This window comes from Propithecus coquereli, unplaced genomic scaffold, assembly GCF_000956105.1.
Source record: "Propithecus coquereli isolate 6110/MARCELLA unplaced genomic scaffold, Pcoq_1.0 Scaffold560, whole genome shotgun sequence".
In the NCBI taxonomy this organism is placed as follows: Eukaryota; Metazoa; Chordata; class Mammalia; order Primates; family Indriidae; genus Propithecus; species Propithecus coquereli.
Genome location: NW_012151508.1, coordinates 895,485 through 916,337, shown reverse-complemented (window position 1 = coordinate 916,337; position 20,853 = coordinate 895,485). Strand labels below are relative to the sequence as shown.

General features: G+C 44.2%; 1 protein-coding gene across 1 annotated transcript in view; it reads left to right on the top strand.

Moving 5' to 3' along the window:
* Positions 1-5,555: 5,555 nt before the first annotated feature.
* ATP9B (ATPase, class II, type 9B) overlaps positions 5,556-20,853 on the top strand; it is a 244,986-nt gene continuing 229,688 nt past the window's right edge. The window contains exon 1 of the mRNA XM_012657822.1: positions 5,556-5,796. Coding sequence (XP_012513276.1) covers positions 5,675-5,796 — 122 coding nt within the window. The 5' untranslated portion in view covers positions 5,556-5,674. The remainder of the gene's footprint in view (positions 5,797-20,853) is intronic.

Below are 20,853 nucleotides of genomic sequence, written 5' to 3'. Positions count from 1 at the left end.
TCAGGTATACACTTCACTTGCAGAAAAACTGAAAATAACAGTGGGCCGAGCGTGCGCCATGTGGCTGCTGAGCCCATCCTGTCTCCCTGCCCTGCTCACAGAACCAGCCGGGGGCAGCGTCTTGCCCTAGGTGACGGCACATTTATGTGTTTTTGGCATTTGCCTGCTCTGAAGCTCTGGCAGCAGGAGAGGCGCTTGGTGATACCCTCAGGGCAAAAATATCCAGAAGTAGCCCAAATCCCCCTGAAACCTGTCCAGGCTTGTGGGAGGTACTGTGCGTCACTAAATACCCAAGCAACGCGAGGAGACACGGACCGAGAGAAGGTCAGACACTGACGTGCAGGCCCAGGAGGGAAGGCGCCCCGCGTGTCTGGCAGCGCGTAGGCGTCTACTGTGACAGTGGGGAGAGCGCTCAATCGGGCAGGCATCATGCCACACGGAGGGGGCTTCACTCTCAGCAGGACGGCACCAAAGTGGGTCAGAATCTGTTCCTACCCCGGGCTACGCCTCTCTCTTGTGTGACCTGCTGTCTTACACGGTTTTGTGTTTGTGGTTTGGTTTTGCTCCCAGGCAAAGAGGTTGGTGAACGGTGCACTTTGCCCAGCGTGGGGTGGCGGGTGGCAGCCGGAGGCCCAGAGCGCTGTCACAGGCGTGGTGACCCTGTGGCCACTGGCTGCACTGGCCGCATGAGCTGCCACTGCCACTGCTGTTTGGTGGCGCCCTGGGGCCTGTGACCCTGGTCTCCTCTATTGTCACGTCTCCTTTCTCCTGTATGCTTGCCTTGGTTTTCTTGACATTTCAAGGAACCCTTGGAAGGGCTTCACCTCCCAGGTTGGCCAAGATGTAGAGTCAGTCTGAGGGTCTTGGCCGTGGCTGTTGAAGGGAGCCGGACTAAATCTCGGATGGGGCCAGAGGAGACCCAGGCGTCCCTGCAGACGTTCTCCAGGCCCTGCCCTTCAAGGTCACGTGGTAAACCCACAGCCCTTCCACGTCCATCCGTGGCTGTGGTCTGCACGTCTCTGGAGAGCAAGAACAGCCACAGTCGTGCCTCGCTGGGATGTTACACTGGCTTTGGGCAGAGCCTCCTGGACGGGACCTCACGGGGCACAGTCCTCAGTGAGATGTTTTCCCTCCTGAACGCAGAGCGAAGCCTCCTTCAGATCCGCAGCCCTGTGCAGCGCAGCCCCGGAGTCTCTGATGCCAGCCTGGAGATGCAGCCTCTTCAGCAACCCAGACTCACCTCTGTCTGGCCAGCTCGGATGGGCCACAGGAGCCAAGGCAGCCACAGGTTCTCTGCCATGGCCAGGAGCGAAAGCCTTCACTCTGGGTTCCAACCCACCGTCCCTCTTCTCTCTCTGGCCTGTAGAGCTGGACCAACGAGGGCAGGTCGGGGGCGTGTCTGAAGGCCCGTCCCTGTGAGAGCCAAGCCTCTTTTCTGGGCTAAGCTCGGGGCCACGATTTCCTTCCTTTCTTATCCTAGGAGGCCCCACAGTTCTTTGTTTTCATGACAACTTTATTGAGATGCATGTCACGTGCCACGCCGCTCCCCCACTTTGCGCGCTCAGTTCAGTGGGTTTAGTAACTCATCACCACGCCCAGCACAAATCACGTTGCTGTCTGTCCTCCTCCCATCTCTTCTCCCTGGTGGATCTGTGTCCTGCGGACGGTCCCCGTGTTCTCATTCTTGTGGGACTTATGGGGGGCTCCTGCACTCGGGCCACGTCCTTCCCTTCTTCAGAAGTTTTCAAATAACAACTCTCATGCAAACACGTGATGAGCAGGGGCCAAAGATTTTATTCAACTTATTAATTAATGAGGGGAGATAATGGGGGAAGATATAATGAGTATGATGTTAGAACTGGTTCAAAGAGTATTTCAGGACCTAGGGATGTTTAGGCAATTTAATAAAGGAATATTAAGATAAGATTGCTCAGTTAGATATAAAACTGGTTGATATCCTAAAGAACAATAAACTATATCCTTTGGGGTATATTTTCTTACTTGTTTTAAAATGTAGGTTTTATTGTTATTTAGGTATGATGAGGCCAACAGATCAGGAGACAAGTGCCATTGAAAAGACAATTTGTTACTCACGGCTGCCAACAGAAGGGGGCCTGCCACGCCACGCCACGCCATGCGGGGCCATGTGGGGAAGCTCAGGGTCGGTCGGAGGCAGAGGCAACAGCCTTTATATGTGACAATAAGCAGTTCACATATGTGTTTCTGTGGGAATCAATGGGTGAGGCAGGGCCAGGAGGCTGTGCAGCTTTAGTGCTGGCCGGTGTGGGTCATTTCAACGGGGGTAGAAGCTGTCCTGGTCAGGGCATTAAGGGCTCCAGATATGAGCTGGCTGAGAGCATGGGCTTTGGACTGGTGGTTTGCGATGAAAGGTGTGCTTGCAGGTGAGTTGCCCTCCAGCTCTAGCAGTGCGCCAGCCCTAGGAGGGCAGTCTCTCCCTCAGGGAGCCCCAAATGCCAGAGTGTCAAGAATATAGAACCGGCCTCACAGGGATGTTGTCATCATCTATGGTTTCCCGGTTTATGTTTTTCTATGCTTTCACTTTCAACCTTTCTGTGTCTTTATATGTAATGTGAGATCTTGAGACCCCAAGCATACAGTTCAATCTCATTTTTAACCCAATCTAACCATCTGACTTTTTATTCTAGTACATAAAGTGACATTCAGGTTTATCTATACCATCTTACTGTTTTTTTTTTTTTTTTTGAGACACTCACACTGTCACCCGGACTCCAGTGCAGTGGTGTCATCCTAGTTCACTGCAACCTCAGACTCCTGGGCTCAAGCGATCCTCCTGCCTCAGCCTCCTGAGTAGCTGAGACTACAGGCATGCACCGCTGTCCCTGGCCTGTTTGCTATTTATTCCATCTGTTTTTTTTTTTTAAACTCTAGTCATGGCTTTCTTGGATTAATAAAGTATTTTTATTTTTCCATTTCCTCCCTCCACTAACTTTTTAGTTAAACATTCTTTCATTATTCTCTTAGTGATTGCTCTAGAGTAGTGCTGTCCAACAGACCTTTCTCCCATAATAGAAATATTCTATAACTGTGTTGCCTCCCGTATACTACCCCCTGCCCCAGGATTTGGTGACAGCTGTATCCCTGTATAACAGGGGTGTGCAAACTTTCTTTGCAAAGGACCAGATGGTAAATATTTCAGGCTTTGCAGGCTATATGGTTTCTACTTAACTCTGACATTATAGCTTAAAGGCAGTCATAGATAATATGTAAACAAATTAGCATGGGTGTGTCCCCAAAATACTTTATTTACAAAAACAGATGGCAGGTGGATTTTATATCCAGCAAGTTTGCCTACACCTGCCCTATAGCCTCACCCCCTTTGGGGTGACCTTGTTTTCAGGGCTCCAATTCAGAATAGATCATTTTCAGGACAGACACTACTTCCTGATCCAATCTCTGTGGCCTGGGGGTGATAACAGTTTTCCACCATTGCTTGTCCCAGTTAATTCATCAAACCTATCTGGCTTTCTTATTCCCACCCATACCTCTGTTAATAGTCCCTTAATTAGACTCTTCAGTTTAACACTTTGTGCCATCTTTTCCTTGGTAAGATTCCAACATATATAATTTTATACTTACGTCATGGCAAGCATTTCATTGTGTCCTAAGTGACAATAAACTGTTAACATATGTGTCTCCCTGTGTCACCAGACAACCTGGAGGGCAGATACCATGCCTTGGTCCTGTTCATATTCACCATTAATCCTATTGCTGACCTCTGCAAGCAACTGAAGTGCAAAATCCTTCTAAATTGAAGAAGCAATGCAGAAATGGAGCCAGGAGAGGTCAGAATTAGGAAAAAAGATGAGTATTATTTACTGAAGTGGGCAGGTGGTGAAAGAGGAATTTTCCAGAGAGATGGAGTAAGTAAAGTAGAACTGGTAGATTTAGTCTCAATGTCATCATGGGAGGGAAAAATTACAAGTACCGGCTGTGAATAATGACTGTTGTTGAGTGCGGGTGAGGACCTGGTGTGACCACCGTCAGTTGAGTGGGGTGAAGAGATGGTGTGAACAGTGTCAGTTGTCCAGTAGGGGTGAGGAGAGGGTGTGAACAGTGTCAGTTGTCCAGTAAGGGTGAAGAGATGGTGTGAACAGTGTCAGTTGTCCAGTAGGGGTGAAGAGATGGTGTGAACAGTGTCAGTTGTCCAGTGGGGGTGAAGAGATGGTGTGAACAGTGTCAGTTGTCCAGTAGGGGTGAAGAGATGGTGTGAACAGTGTCAGTTGTCCAGTAGGGGTGAAGAGATGGTGTGAACAGTGTCAGTTGTCCAGTAGGGGTGAAGAGATGGTGTGAACAGTGTCAGTTGTCCAGTAGGGGTGAAGAGATGGTGTGAACAGTGTCAGTTGTCCAGTGGGGGTGAGGAGAGGGTGTGAACAGTGTCAGTTGTCCAGTGGGGGTGAAGAGATGGTGTGAACAGTGTCAGTTGTCCAGTAGGGGTGAAGAGATGGTGTGAACAGTGTCAGTTGTCCAGTGGGGGTGAAGAGATGGTGTGAACAGTGTCAGTTGTCCAGTAGGGGTGAGGAGAGGGTGTGAACAGTGTCAGTTGTCCAGTAGGGGTGAGGAGATGTGTGCAGTTGTCCAGTGGGGGTGAGGGGACGGTGTGAGCAGTGTCAGTTGTCCAGTGGGGGTGAGGGGACGGTGTGAGCAGCGTCGGTTGTGGAGTGGGGGTGAGGGGGCGGTGTGAGCGGCGTCGGTTGTGGAGTGGGGGTGAGGGGACGGTGTGAGCGGCGTCGGTTGTGGAGTGGGGTGAGGGGATGGTGTGCGCAGAGTCATTTGCCGCATGAGTCTGAGGGAACGGAAGAATGAGTGAAGTTCATTTTATCATTAGGTAACTGGTATCCTTTGAGGGCAGTGTCCATGGAGTGGTGGTTTTTCACGTCACCTATCAAGCAGCCAAGAAGCACACTGGCATTCGGAAAGTAGGAGCAACGAATTAGGAATATGCGCTAATTTTTTAAAAATGGACAGTACGTTTTAACGGGAAGGGAAGGCAACATCCAGTTTGGAAGTTCCCGCGCAACCCGCTCCAAGCGCACAGCTCCAGGGTGCAGAGCGGTGAACGCGGGAGTGACAGGGACCCAGCGGGGCTGGCCGGGCGCAGGCGGCGCGCCAGGAACTCAGGGACGCCGCCGCCGCCCTCCACTGCGGAGTCGCGGAGCCTCGCGCGCCCCACACACGCCACCCTCCAGAAGCACACGAGGCACCCACTCGCGCTGCCCGCGACGCATGCGCACTACTCCCTGCGCGCCTCCGTCTCCGCGCCTCCGCCGCTTAGTAACGACAGCGGGTTCCGGCGGAGCGGGGGCGAGGCCTTAGGATACCACGCCTCCTGCGCACAGGCTTCTCCGCTCGTGACGTCATTGCCGGGACTCTCCGCAAGGCGGGACCTCAGGACACGACGCCTTCCGCGCTGCGCTTTCGGCCCCCTCCGTGACGTCATCGGGCGCCGACGTTTGGCGAGGCTACGGACGCCACGCCTCCCCACGGCCTGGGCCCTCAGTTACGTCATTGGGCGTCGACTCCTGGCGGGGGCGGGGAGCGCGCGCAGGCGGCGCCTCCGCCGGGCGGTGCTGAGGGGAGGGCGGAAGGCGGGGAAGGCGGCCGAGCGAGGCGGAGCCGGTGCGGCGGCCGGAGCATGGCGGACCAGATCCCTCTGTACCCGGTGCGCAGCGCCGCGGCGGTGGCCGCAGCCAACCGCAAACGCGCGGCCTACTACAACGCCGCGGGGCCCGGGTCACGGGCCGCCCGGCACAGCAGGTAACGCCCCGCACCCCGCGTCCGGGCTCCCACTGCTCGCTTTCCGCGTCCCGCACCCCGCGTCCCTGCTCCCCACTGCCCGCTCTCCGCGTCCCACACCCCATGTCCCGCACCCCGCGTCCCTGCTCCCCACTGCCCGCTCTCCGCGTCCCCGCTCCCGCCACCCGGCTCCCCCAGTCCCCCGAGCGAGGGGCGCCGCCGTCGGGTTGCTGCGCGGTCTCGGGAGTGATCGGGTGCGAAACTTCCTGCGCAGCCGTGCGCGTGGTAAAGACGCATACAACTTTTAATTAGTGGTTGGAAATTACACCTTGAAATGACTCATTTCCACAAAGGCGAAGTGGAGACATCTGGATCGTGTACTCAGTACACTTTCAGACGTGGATGTACAGAGTGCTTTTTGCCGGCAAGAACTTTTGCTTTTAGGAGTAAGAAGTGGAGATTCAGAAAGGTTAAATTAATTAATGGGGCCACGGTTTAGTGGTAGAATTAAAACGTACAGAGCTGTTATTTAAGATGGAAGTGTCATGCCATAGGTTGGATTTGGCTCATATTTCTCACCCAGAGAAAAGGAATGTTTTATAAAAGAAACTTTAAAACAGTATTGCTTCTTGTAGTTTGTGAAATTTTATTTTATTTCAGAGGAATTGCACAAGCAATTGAACTTTAATACATGGAGAAAAAAACACAGATTTCACTCAATATCCAGTGGTTTCAAAATTCGAGTTTTCTGGTTTTGGCTATTTGAGAGACTAACATAGAGCCGCTATGTTATAGAGCTCATTTGCCTCTTGGTTCGTTTACTTACTAGCTGTTTGATCTTAGGTGACTTATTTAAACTCTAGGCCATAATTTGCTCATCTGTGAAGTGGTGGGTAATATTTTTTCTTAGGGCTTTGTTGAGGATTACAGGAGAACTGTGTCAGGTGCCCTTTTTCAGTGCTTGGCCAGAAGTGGGTTCTCAGAGCTACCATTTCTCCTTTCCTCCTCGCTGTTACCTGTAAGAGTAATTGCTTTCGAAATTCTCTGGTTAGTTTTAGTCGATTATTTGGAAATATGCCACCTGTTTCAAAGTAGGTTTCCATCACGGCGCAATTCTATCAGTTTTTGCTTCATGTATTTTAGCCTCTATTGTTAGTTACCGTTACGTCTTCTGGGTCGATTGTTCCTTTCATTGTTACTGTAATGTTCTTTGTTTGTGGTAATTTTCTTTGCTTTGAAATCTTCTCTATTAGATTAATTTAGCCACTCATCCGTTTTTTGGATTGTTTCCATGGTGTTAGCTTTCAAGCTAACTATGTTGTTGAATTCGAAGTGAATTTCTTGTTGGGTCATGTTTTTTAACCGCTCCACCAATCTCTGTCTTTCGATTAGTGTAGATAGACCATTTACATTTGAGATAATTACTGATACGTTTGAACTTAAATGTGCCATTTTATTATCTGTTTTCTGTTCCTTTTGATTCTCATTCCTATGTTTTTCTTTTCTTACCCACCTTTTGGGTTATGTGGACACTTTTTTGATATGTGTACAGTCTTTTTGAGTTTAGGTCTTTGTATAGTTTTCATAGTGTTTGCTCTCAATACACCACCGTGGTGTATTGGTATCAGTATTTTACCACTTCCAGTAAAGTGTGGAAACCCTACTTTCATTTAGGTTCCCACTTTAAATATCATATTCTGAGGCTCAGATGGTGTGTTATAATTTTCGTTTCAGTTATCGAATGTGATTTGTGAAACTCATGATAAAGATAGTCTATTGCATGTACCCGTCTCTCCTCTTTCTATTCTTCCTTCTTGATGTTGCAGATTCTCTCTTTATTGTTTTCTTTCTCTTTAAAGAACTTTGTGTAACCAATATTAAAATTGTTTCTTCTGCGAATGTCTTTATTTTCCCTTCATTCCTGATGGATGGTTTTGTTGGATATAGAATGCTTGGTTAACAGCTCTTTTCTTAGTACTTGAAAAATCTTGTGCTACTTCCTGCTTTCCTCCATGCTTTCTGATTAGGAATCTGCTGTCACTCAAATGGTGTTCCCTATAGATAATGTGTCATTTCTCTCTGGCTGCTTTCAAGTTTTTACTTTGTCTTTAGTTTTCAGAAATTTAATTATGATGTGTCTTATCATGGATTTCTTTGGGTTTATCTTATTTGGTATTCATTAAGCTTCTCAAATCTGTTGGTTTTTGTCTTTCACCAAATTTAGGGAGTTTTTAGCCATTATTTCTTCAGCTATTCTTTTGTTCTCACTCTTTTTCCTCTCCATTTGGATTTCCAGTGACAAAAAAGTTGGATCTTATGTTGGTGTTACATAGTTTTCTTGGGCTCTTCTTTCCCCCTCAGTCTCTTCTATGTATTGTTCAGATTATGGGGAACCTGTAGCTTCGAGGCCAACATGTGGCCTTCTGGATCCCTGAGTGCTGCCTTTTGACTGAATTCAAATTTCACAGAACAAATCCTTTTAAAAAAGGAAGTTGCAGATTCCCCACCCCTGGAAGTTCTCCAATTCTGTGCACTGTTGTCTCCGCTCTACTACTGATCCCGTCCAGTAATGTTTTATTTCTATTACTGTATTTTTCAGTTTTATAATTTCTGTTTGTTTCCGAAGAATTCGTAATTCATTGTTGAAACATTTTTATTTCTGCTGCTTTAAAATGCTTGTCATATAATTCCGGTATTTATCTCAGTATTGGTGCCATTTGATTGTATTTTCTATTTCAGTTGTGAATTCTAGCTCTCGATACGATGAATGGTTTCCAGTTGTACCTTGGGCATTTGTATGTTATGTCAGGAGAATCTAAGTCCTATTTTTGTCTTTCGTTTTAGCGTGCAGCTATCCTGGTTAAACTTATTCCATTAGGTCCTGGCCTACATTTGTCGGCTGTGGTTCTAATGACAGTTTAGTTTTCAAAGCCTTTGTGCTGTGATCTTTGCTCTGCTTGGTTTATGTGGTACCATTGGGGCTCTTCCTGGTCTCTGCTGGTGCTGCAGAGGGGAGGGGGAAAAGGGATTTTTCCCTCACTGGTGCTGCCTGTGTGCCCCAGTATGCCCTGGCAGGAGAGGTGCATCTCAGGCCCTGGGGAAGGAGCCTTCCCCTGGCTCCTTATCAGTCTCTTGCTGGTGGTGCTGGGCTCTCCTGGTGTTGTAGTGGTACTCCTGCTCCATGGGGGAGAGGGGGTGGGATGAGCCTTCCTGGGCTCCTTTCTTGTGCTCAATTGAGGATTAAGAACTTTGGGCCTGTGCGGCTTTCTGCTGGGTGGGAGCACATGAGCTCCTGTGCCACTGTGTTGTTCCTCTAGTCTTGGGTCCCTCCAGCCTACCCTCCTTTCACTGCTGCCATCTTACCACCTTTCAGAGCTCTCCTTTGGTGGGCCCTGGCTTTATTGACAGGTTTACAGTTGGACTGACCGGGAAGGAGCAGGGACAGATGGTTTGTGCCATTTTGTCTGGACCAGAAGTTGTGCTTCTGCATTATTTTTTCAAGTTGGATTTTATTTTACTGTGGTAACATATACATACAGTATTAAAAGTTAAATGGTACTAAAAGGCTTACGATAAGATATTGTGACTGTATCCTACTTACCCATTCTCTCTTACCCCAGCCTCTCACCCCAGAGACAGTTACATGGGACCCATGTTTCTTCTGGCATTTGCAGATCTCCATATTTTTATTTTTAGGTTTTTATTTTATGTATTTTTTTTTTTTATACCAGCACTTTCCTATATGCAGATCTCCATATTTCAGTGACTACATTCCTGTTGTCAAAATCCCAACCCTGATGCCTTCCTTTGTTCCAGCCCCAGCCAGGATAGAATTAGATGCCCTTGCCAGGCACCTACAGGGCCGTTTCCCCTCCTGGCACAGATCACACTTCGCTGTAAATGCTTATCTTCTCATTAGACTCTAAATTTCCTGAAAATAGTGGGATGACATCAGATACCTGGCCTCCTAAGATAAGTTGGAAAGTGTTCCCTCCTTTTCTACTTTTTGGAACACAGTTTATAAAGTTGGTGTTGTTTCTTCTTTAAATGTTTGGTAGAATTTACCAGTGGAACCATCTTGGCTTAGAGATTTCTCTTTTGGATGTTTTAAATTTATGAATTCAGTTTCTTAGTAGTTATTGGGCTATTCAGATGGTCTGCTGCATATTGGACGAGTTGTGATAGTTTGTGTTCTTTGGGGAATTAGTCCGTTTTATACAAGCTGCCGCATTTGTGTGTGTAGAGTTGTTGTGCATAGTGTTCCCTTCTCGTCCTTTCGTTGAGCCATTCATGATTGTGCTGCCACTCTTTTTGTCAGTCTTGCTGTGTTTGCATCCTTTCAAAAAGTCGTCTTTTACTTATTCTCTGTAGAATTTTCTGTTTTCACTTTCATTAATTTCCACTCTTTATTTTTTCCTTCCTCTTACTTGCTTTAGGTTTATTTTGCTCTTTTTCTTGTTTCTTAAGGTGGGAACTTAGATTATTGGTTGGAAACTTCTTTTTTTTTTTTTAATGTAAGAATTTAGTGCTGTAAATTTCTGTCTTGGCACTGATTTATCTTTGTCCCCAAAATTTTAATATTTTGATTTCCTTAGAGACTTCCTCTTTGACCCATAGATGATTTAGAAGTATGTTGTTCAGTTTTTTAGTGTTTGAAGAATTTACTGTTATCTTTCTGTTACTAATTTTTTACATGATTCCATTGTGGTCAGAGAACACACTTTGTATGATTTCAATTATCTTAATTTTGGAACAGTTTGTTTATGGCCAAGGATATGGCACATGTTGGTAAGTATTACCTGGCTCCTGAAAAGAATGTTTATTCTGCTATTGTTTGATGTAGTGTTGTGAAATGTTGATTAGAACTTGTTAGTTACTGGTCTTGTTGAATCTTAAGGCCTTGCCTGTCTACTGTCTAGTGTTCGATCATTTGCTAAGAGTGGGTTGTTGTCTCCAGCTTTAAGAGTTTTATCAAATTTTGCTTCACATGTCTGCACGTCTGTTGTTTGGTGCAGACACGTTTGGGATTGCTGTGTTCTTGATGGATTGACACTTTTATCATTATGTAGTTCCCTGTCTCTGGTAACTTTTTGCTCTTAAGTCTACTTTATCTGACATTAATATAGCCACTCTTGATTTCCTTTGATTAATGTTTGCATGGTATATAATTTTCCATCCTTTTAATTTCAACCCACTTATGTATGAATTGAGTTTCTTATAGTTGGCATTTGGTTGGTTCAGTTTTTATCCACTGCCAATATGTCTTTTGATGGTTGTATTTAGAACATTTATGTCAGTGTAATGTTTGATATGTTAGGGCTTGTGTCTACTATTTTATTTATTTTTTTGTTTGTTTCTCTGTTTTCTTTTTCCTGCCTTCTTACTGGTTACTTGAACATTTTTTAGAACTCCATTTTTATTTATCTGTAGTGTTTTTCAGTATGTCTCTTTGTATAGATATTAAGTAGTGGTAGCTCCAGGAAGTGTATATGCATAACGCATCACAGCATACTATTGTTGATATTTTAACAGTTTGAGTAAAATGTAAGATCTTTACCTCTTTATGTCCCTTTATCCTCCATTAGTCATATGATTCTCTTGTAAAATTATATGTAAAGTTTACATACGTAAAAGTATATAAATATTTCCCTTATAATTAGAGCCACATATCAGATGGTGTTATAATTTTTTACTTTATACTTCAAGCATAATTTAGGAAATTTGAGAGGAGAAGGAAAGCCTATTTATTGACCCATATTTTTTTTTTTACCCTTTCTCTTGTTTACTTATTTCCTGATTTTCCAGAATTTCTTGATTCTGTTTCAAGAATTCCCTAGCTATTCTTTTTGGGTAGATCTGCTGGAATCAGATTCTCTTACAGACATCCTCAGATGATGGAGAACTATTTCTCCTCCTTTCCTGAAGGATAGTTTTACCAGATACAGAATTTGGGTTGACAGTTCTTTTCTTTTAGCACTTGAAAAATGTTACGCCACTTCTTTCTGGCCTCCGTGGTTTCTGATGAGAAATCTGATGTTGCCTGAGTTGTTTATCCTCTTGAAATAGGTGTCATTTTCTCTCACTACTTTCACACTTTTTTCTTTGTCTTTTAGTTTTCAGTAGTTTGTTATGACTCTTGGCATAAATTTCTTTAGGTTTATCTTGTTTGGGGTTTGCCTGGCTTCTTGACTCTTTAAGTTTATGTCTTTTGTCAGATCTGAGAAGTTTTTAGTGTTATTTGTTTGAGTACATACACTCTGAGCTCCGCCCTCCTTCACCGCTTCTGTTACCTGGGCCTCATCTGTTACCTGGGCCTCGTAGTCCCAGAGGATCTGAGTTTCTGCTCGTTGGTTCTTAGTCTGTCTCCTGTTCAGATTGGGCAGTTTCTATTGTTCTGTCTTAAAGTTCACTGATTTTTTTTCCTCTTGTCTCCTTTATTTTGCTGTTGAGCCCATCTATTATGTTTTTTAGTTTCAGCATTTTCCAGTTGATTCTTGTTCATGAGTTAGCTGTGTTTTTGCTGAGACTTTGTAAATGGCCCATTGAGACATTTTTATGATGCCTGTTTTAAACTCTTTGTCAGATAATTTCAATATCTGTGTCATTTTGATGTTGACATCGGTTGATTGTCTTTTCTCATTCAAGTTGAGATTTTTCTGGTTTTTGGTATAATGAGTGATTTTCAAGTGTATCCTGTACATTTTGGGTGTTATGTTATCAGGCTCTGGACCTTATTTAAATCTTCTTTTATCAGGCTTTCTCTGATGCTACTTTGTGGTGGAAGTGGAATGGAATGTGGGGGGTTCCAGATGGGGTAAAAAGCCAGCTCTCTGCATAGCCCTCTTGACACCTGGGGAGGGGGTGGCCCATTGCTGCTGGGCTTAGGTGGGATTTGAGGCTCTCCGCTGGTCTCTGCTGACCCTGCCTTGGCTGGGAAAGGGGAGTGGTGCCTCGATACTGCACTCCTGTGGCGTCCCCTGGCATCGCATGGGGGCTTGTTACCTCTGGAAGGTGGTTAGAGTTCCCACCTCGGAGAGGCCTCCTCTGGCACTGACAGGGATTGGCAGGGTTGCTTTATCACTGCTGGTTGGGGGTGTTGAGTAAAATTTACGGGAGGCCATTGTTTTGAACTTAGCTCCCGCAGCAGGCCCAACAGACCAGACCAAGCCAGAACGCAGTCACCTGTGCTAGGTGCTACTTAATCAAACTGAACTTACAGACAGGCCAGTTTTCCAAAGAATGGGAGATTGACAGCAACCAATCATAAGGGGCCCACTCCAGCCGAGGCGGCATGATGAGAAAGTCCCCTCTGCTTTAACCCTAGAAGGAAGGTAACCTTGAAATGGCCAGTGCACGTTTTGTGTCTTGTTTCTGCTTTCTCTAGCCTTTTCTGCTTGTAAAGCCCACCTCTGCTGCTCAGCTTGTTGGAGTACGTTTCACAGATGGAGTGCTGCCTGATCCACCCATCACTCATAAAGGCCAATTAGATCTTTAAATTTTTGAAGTGTGTCTTTAACAGGGTGAAGGTCTGGCATCCTTTTCACACACCCTGCGATAACTGCCACCCCGCACTGCCCCTTGGCCTTCCCTCACGCCCTCTGGGCAGTGGGGAGGGCATCTCCTTACAACTGGGGCTGTGCTTTTTCCGTCATGTTTGGATGGGGCAGAGTAGTTACTGTCTCAGAGTTTTCTGTCCTGCTAGGCTGCCCCTTTCCTAGGCCTTTGCCTAGAGAGATCAGGCTTTTCTTGGGGGCTGTTTTTGGTCTGTGTCCATTGTGTTTTCTGGTTGCTGACTTTCCAGTACGAAACATGGAATGTATGAGGCAGAGAGAAAACACTGGGACTCACTGTTGTGTCATTCCTCGGGTCCAGGGCCCTTGCCTGATTTGCCCTCTTCCTTGTGTATGCCCTTCCACCTTGTGTGTGATGCTGGGTTTTTAGCCGTGTGTAGTGGGAGGAGTAGGGAGAAGGACGTCTACTTTCTCTTGGTCTAGAACTCAAGGGAGGGGCAGTTTACAGTTTTTCTTTTTTCCACTTTTTATTTACTCTTTTATCTTACAATCATGTTTATTTTTTAACTGCTTTTTTGATATAGTTTGTATGCTGTACAAGTTACACATTTAAAACGTACAGTTCAGTGTTTCTAGTATATTCATAGACATATGCAGCCATCCCCACATTCGATGTTGGAACGTTCTCTTCGTCTCCAAAAGAAACCTGGGATCCTCTAGCTGCCACCCCCACCCCGTCATTCTCCATTCCCCGCCCCCCAACCCCTGTATCTATGGATTTTCTTTTATTATGGATTTGGCTAATGTAGAATTTACCATTTTAACTATTTTTAAGCTTATTTTTGACTTAATGTATAACAAATCACTAATTTCATACTTTGAAATTGTGAAGTGAATAAAATGTATTTCAAAATTATTATTTTTATAATATTTCTATTTTGAGAAATGTGTGCTGTATAATAGAATGCAACTAAAAATTTTTTTTAAAAGTAATTTAATGTATTATATTTCCTAAAAACAAGATTTTATATTATGAGGCCTAGATCTGCCCAGATTGGCAATTGAAAGCTAAATAGTTGTTGGAAAAACAGCTTTGATATTCGCTTTTCTTTGCTCCTTCCTTGACTGTATGAAAATGCCATTTTGTTCTTATGTCTGAGGAATTGTAGTAATGTATTTTAAAGGTTCTCAGGTTTTTCTTGAAGTGGAATTATTTGTATTTCATTATAGTCATACCAGTTTAGGACACAGCATATTTAAAAGATAATGTTGGTCAGTTGTTTCAACTTGTATAAAAAGTTTTCATCATCGAGCTTGTAGTTTTTGGAAGTTTTCAAGGGAAGAATTAGATGTGATTTGAGTATTATAAACATTAAAAAATTCAGTATCATATTGCTTTTATTATCATCAAGAGTGAGGATGTCCTGTTTTCATGTGTCATTAGGTAAATGAAATAATGTGTACCACATATAGTAGTTCATAGTTCACTAGGAATGCAGTTACATGTTGAGACCATTTTTTTCCTTCAAAGTCATGTGAGGCATTGATTTCTTGTAAATTGTGACTATCTGGATAAAAGTAAGGTATTTGTCAATTTGGTATTTTTCATTTTTGTGTTTTAAGTGATATCTCTATCATTCAAATTATCTCTGCAGTTAATGAAGAATGAATGACATTGGACATTATTGTTTTGTTTATCTATGTCTGTTACTACTTTTTCTTTGCTTTTGCCAACAGTATGGCTATTGGCTCTGACTAGAGGCATTTGCAATATTATAATAGTTAAAATTTTAGTATTTAAAAAGAGACTCATTCTGAGAACAGATGGCTATTGTCTGATTATCTGTAAAATAGTAGTATTTCTTGGTAGAGACAGCACAGATTTTTTTAATGCTGGATTTCGCATTCTGATGGTCTACACATAATTTTCTGTGACTCTTAAAAATTTTACAATTATGATAGTCTCATACATATTTTACTAGTTGTAGAAATGAAACTTTGTTGTGGTGGTTCACAGTTAAAAAGCTTGGTTTTTAAGGTACAGATTCTTAAGACAGTATTTATCTAATTGCCCAGGCTCAGGATTCCTTGGGATCAGAGACATCTTCTTAGGGATCTTTAAGAATTTCCTTTAAAAGGGATCCGTAGTTTACCCAAGTATAAGAATTTTTTTACACCTGCCAAAATAGAAATGTTTCACTTAATTTTTCTACAACTGGCAGGATTAGCGTGAACATAGAGTTGATAGTAGGGAGCATCACAGTTTAGGCACCTGGACCATGTGTCCTGAGCTGACTGGCCAGATAGCTGTAAATTTCTGGATTTGCCTTTCATAGTATTGGATATTGTACCATTAACTCTAATTCGGTAGTTTGTCTCAATTTACGTATAGCAGCGTAACTACTTCTTTCAGGACATTGGCATTCAGTTTCCTTACAGAGCATTTCAGAAATCATTAGTCATAGGGGGAAATCACTTCTCAGCTCAAGGGACTGACTGTTTCGTTTTCCTTTTGTTTTTGCTAAGGTTGAGGAATGTTTTTCAGGAACTATTCCTTTAATGTTACATATTTATTGCTATTTTTTAGAAGACTGTTTCACCATTTGTCTTAGTCTGTTTTATTCTGCTATAACAGAACAACTGAGACTAGGTAAGTTATAAAGAACAGCAATTTATTTTTCACAGTTTTGGAAGCTGGGAAGTCCAACATTAAGGTGCTGGCATCTGGTCAAGTGTCTTGCTGTGTTGTCCTCACATGGTGGAGGAGCAGGAGAGAGTGAATCCACTCCCATAGGCCCTTTTTATAATGGCACAAATGCGTATGGCAGCGGAGCCCTCAGGACCAACAGTTCCCATCAGGTTCCACCTCCCGACACTGTTGCGTGGGGTTAGGCTCCAACCCATGAGTTTGGAGGGGACAAAAGCATTTAAACTGTAGCACTGTTTATCTGCTGTGCTTTTGTGGAAGGGAGAGTCCCAATTTCTTATTAGTTCATAGTTTGCTGCTTACCAATGACTCATCATTGACACAGTTGAACTTGGTGGCTGTATTTGGTGAAGGAAGTATGCATATTTCTTTGTAGCACTGAGTTTTGTTGCTTTGTTTTTCTGCTTTATTAACATGCAGGCAGGGGGAAAATGTTTGTTTTTCTTAAAGGGAGTTTGAGCAGTAGGCATGTTTTTAATGTGTTTCTCACTTTAATACCAATTGGTTTCTCAGAAATGTGTCTCATCAAAATGGAAACACTAAGGCTGTTAGATACTTCAAGATAAAATGTGAGTTTTAAGCAAGTTATTGATCTGCTTTTACTTAGGTGCATGTATATTATGTGCCTTCCAGTCCTTGAGCGTTTGGTTGAAAGTTCCTAATTTTTTTAAACCTTTGGCAGCAGTTCAGATAGCTGTCCTCGTTCCTTAGCATGGCAGTACTCTTGGGTTTGGTATCATTCGTTGTGTCGTCTTTGTTCACATTGTTTTTACTCGTTTTAAAAATATGTTTCCAGAATTATACTTAATTGCTGGAAACGTTGATTTTTCTTGAGTGACAAACCAATTAAGTGTGTATGACACCAGGCAACAAAGACACTTAAGATTCTGTGCTTATCCTGTCTCTGAAAAAAATCCATTATTCATCGTCTTACTGTTTTTAAATACTGAGGTAAAATTTTCAGTACAATAGGAAATTGCTTTGGAAATGGAATAAATTGCTCTCCAGTTCAAAGGCTCCATTTCTGAAGTCGGGTTTAAACATGATGTTTCTTATATTCATTTTTCTTCAGCACTCATTGTACTAGTTTTCCAGCAATAAACTTGGTAAGATTGTGACTTTTGCTACAATTCGACACAATCGCCAAAAGAACTTAATGAAAAAGACGAAAATCACATTTTGTGTATTATATTTAGGTGGTGTTTTGAATTTTAATTGCATTTTGTATAAATATTCATTTTCTAGTTGACTGTTTTAAAAGAAGTGATCTTACAAAGAGAAGTAAGAGAAAAGGACCTTTCAAGGGGAAAAATATTTGTTTTAGGCCTGTTACCTCACAGATCATGTAGTTTTTTGCCTAAATCATTTAAAGTGTAACTTGCATATTGGTGTTCTGTGATGGTGTCAGAGTCGTTTGTAGGGGGTTCCATGGAGACACTAAAATGAGTATCATTTTGATTGGGGGGGTAGGGTGTTCAAAAGAGGGGTGAAAATAAGTGAGTGTTAAGAATTTTTTTCCATTTGATAAGCAAGACATGTTCTCTTGTTTGAATGTACATATTTTAAAAGTCCTTTTCAAAACTAAAAATTATTTCCCGGTTTGAAACCTAAGTTAAACTCCTTCCTGTTTAACTGTTGCTCTGTCCCCTGTCCCTGCCCTCTCCCGGCTGCATTTGGTGTCCTCCCCCGGCTGGCAGTGTCCTGCCCGCGCTCCCTCCTGGCTCCTCCAGGGTGTCTGTGCCAGTCAGCCAGACTTCCCAGACCTGCCAAGGCTGGCTGCTTTGCTTCCAGGTGTCCCTTCTTGGGACCCGGCTCCCTGATGATCTGAGGAAGACCCCTCCCTCGCTTCCAGGCTCATCACCCTGCTCTCTTCCCTTCCTGTCCTTCTCCCTTTGACAACACTCTGTGCTGCTGGTCTTCATCCCATCAGCGCGTGGCCTCACACCCGGGCATGGCCTTGCGTGCTCGCGCAGCGCTGTGTGCTCAGTGCTCGGGAACGCGCCTGGCGCAGGTGAGGCACTCGTGTTTCCTGTAAGAGTGCGGTGGGTGTTTCTAGTGGGATTCAGCATAGGTTTTTTTGTAAGCAGAGCTGTGTTTCTTTGTGAATGTTTTTAGCTCATTTGTCATTCAGAGTGTTTGCTTTTTTATTGATTTGTAAGAACTGTTTATAAAGAATTATTAATAGTTTCTCTGTAATACGCTGCAAATATTTCCCCAGTGTCTCATTTGGTTTAAAGTCGTCTTTGATGATGCAGAGTACAGACGTCCGAAGTACCTGGCCTAGTGTCTGTCCCTAGTGAGTGCTCACTCTGTTTTGGTCGGCTGTTATCATTGCTCTGGTGCGTTCCCCATGACTTCTTAGCTGAGGAAGCCCTTAGCAGTTCTTTTCCTTTCTGCTTTTTGGCCTTAGTGACAAACTTATTCCTCAAGTGATTGACACTGTGCATGGACTTGCCCTTTTGCTCAGGCTTTTCTAGGACAAGCATCTCTTAGTGCACGGTACTAACCACTGCAGCCGTGGGAGGGTGAGAGAGCGCGCGCAGAACACCAGCGTAGACGTTAGCCGGGCTGCTGACGATGAGGTCGGTGATGGGTGGAGCACAGTGTCATTAACAATATTTATAGACATTCTTAATTTTTTCCTTTGTTTTTAAAAAATTGTGTTAAAATATACAGTATATAACATAAAATTTACCATTTTAACCATTTTTAAGTGCACAATTCAGTGGCATTAAATTCATTGACATTGCTGTGTAGCCATCACCACCATCCATTTCCAGAACTTTCCATCTTCCCAAACTGAAACTCTGTACCCATTGAACACTAACTCCCCATTATCTACTTCCCCCAGTCCTGGGCAACCACTTTTTTTGGTTTCTGTCTCTGAATTTGACTAGTCTAGCACCTTATATAAGTGGAATCATACAATATGTGTCTTTTTTGTGTCTGTCTTGTTGCACTAAACATAACTGTTTTCAAGGATTGTGTTGTATGTGTCAGAGTTTCTTTCCTTTTAAGGCTGAATGATGTTCTCTTGTATTATCACATTTTACTTATTAGTTCATCTGTCTGTGGACATTTGAGCTTTTATTCTTTTTTAAAATAAAAATTTCCTATATTAATTGTCTTAAACTAGAAATTAAATGGATATATGTGAAGTGCTTAAACTAATGCCTGATACAGTCTTAGCCTTTAGGAAATGTTTGCAGCTGGCTCCTCCTGCTCTCCCATGTCATCTTCCGCCTCTTAGCAGGGAGCCCTTAACCAGCAAGGAGACTGAGGTGGCTGCATGCTTGGCGTGCTGTTGCTGTTGTCCTGGCTTTGGTTAGCTTGCTCTCCGCTGTGTCCTCTTGGCTCTATTTCTCTTGTACTCTCTTTCCCAGAGGTGAACTTTTCTTGTTCTCTGGGTCAGGGGAGGGGCAGTTGCCTATTTGGTGGAGTGGGAGGCAGTCTAAGGATCTATTTTTTTTGAGACAAAGTCTTACTCTGTCAACTGGGGTAGAGTGCAGTGGCGTCATCCTAGCTCACTGCAACCTCAAACTCCTGGGCTCCAGTGCTGCCTCAGCCTCCCGAGTAGCTGGGACTACGGGCACACTTCACCGCGCCTGGCTAATTTTTCTATTTTCAGTAGAGACGGGGTCTCGCTCTTGCTCGGGCTGTTGTGGAACTCCTGGCCTCAAGCCATTCTCCCGCCTCAGCCTCCCAAAGTGCTGGGATTACAGGCCTGAGCAAACGCACCTGGCCTAGTTGTTTCTTAAGTAGCTTTCAATCAATTCTTATTTATTTACTTTTTTTGGCCGTGGAGTCTCGCTCTGTCGCCCTGGCTAGAGTGCAGTGGCATCGTGACAGCTCACTGCAACCTCAAACTCCTGGGCTCAAGCAATCTTCCTGCCTCAGCCTCCAGAGTAGCTGTGATTACAGGCGTGTGCTACCACACCCGGCTAATTTTTCTATTTTTGGTAGAAACAGGGTCTTGATCTTACCCAGGCTGGTCTGAAATTCTGGAACTCAAGTGATCCTCCCGCCTCGGCCTCCCAGAGTGCTGGGATTACAAGTGTGAGCCACGATGCGCGGCCCAATTCTTACTTTAATATCCCTTCATACCCACTTCTAGAGGTATCGTGTGCTGCTGGCTCCTGAGCCCTTGGAGGATTCTGCGGGCACATCAGCCCGGGTCTCGGGGCTCCTCACTGCTCATTTCAGGCTCCACTTTCTTGGATCTGCTTAGTTACCTGCCATCCATCCACCCAGTTGCTTTCCTACTTCCTATAGTTTTGTTTTTATCTTCTCTCTGTCTTCCCTTCTTGTTGGTTTCAGCTTTAAAAACCAAATATTTTCTTTAGTCCAGAAAGTAGCTCATTTATTAATATTCAATCTCCTCCTCATTTAATCTCATTTTCATCTCTCAGAGACTGCCTTTCCCCTTCTCCCTCTGTGTAGTGGTGCAGGCCTCCAGTGGTTCTTTAGGACTGGACAGCTCCCCTTAGCTCCAGGGCCTCTGCCTCCTTGTCCTCAACTCCAGTTACGGAATTTTTGTGACGGACACTAGCTCGACTTGGTTGGTTCGGGTGCCTATCCCTGACCAACCAAGGCAGGATTTGAGCTCCCCATGGAAGAACACAGCTGTCTCTCCGGGGTGATGTGGGGATAAGGAGCTTGGAGAAAGAGGATCTGGTCCGGCAGAGTAACAGGTGTGCTCTGGGTATCTAAATTACCTTCCAGTGCAGAAGTCTCCAGCTGTTGCCTGTGCTCGGAGTGCTAAGTCTATTTATTTCAGCTGCCTACTTCAGAAGAGCAGATGAATGTCTGCGGTGACACTGCGGTCTCTCTCTGGTTGGTCTTTACTGGTTATTTGATGAG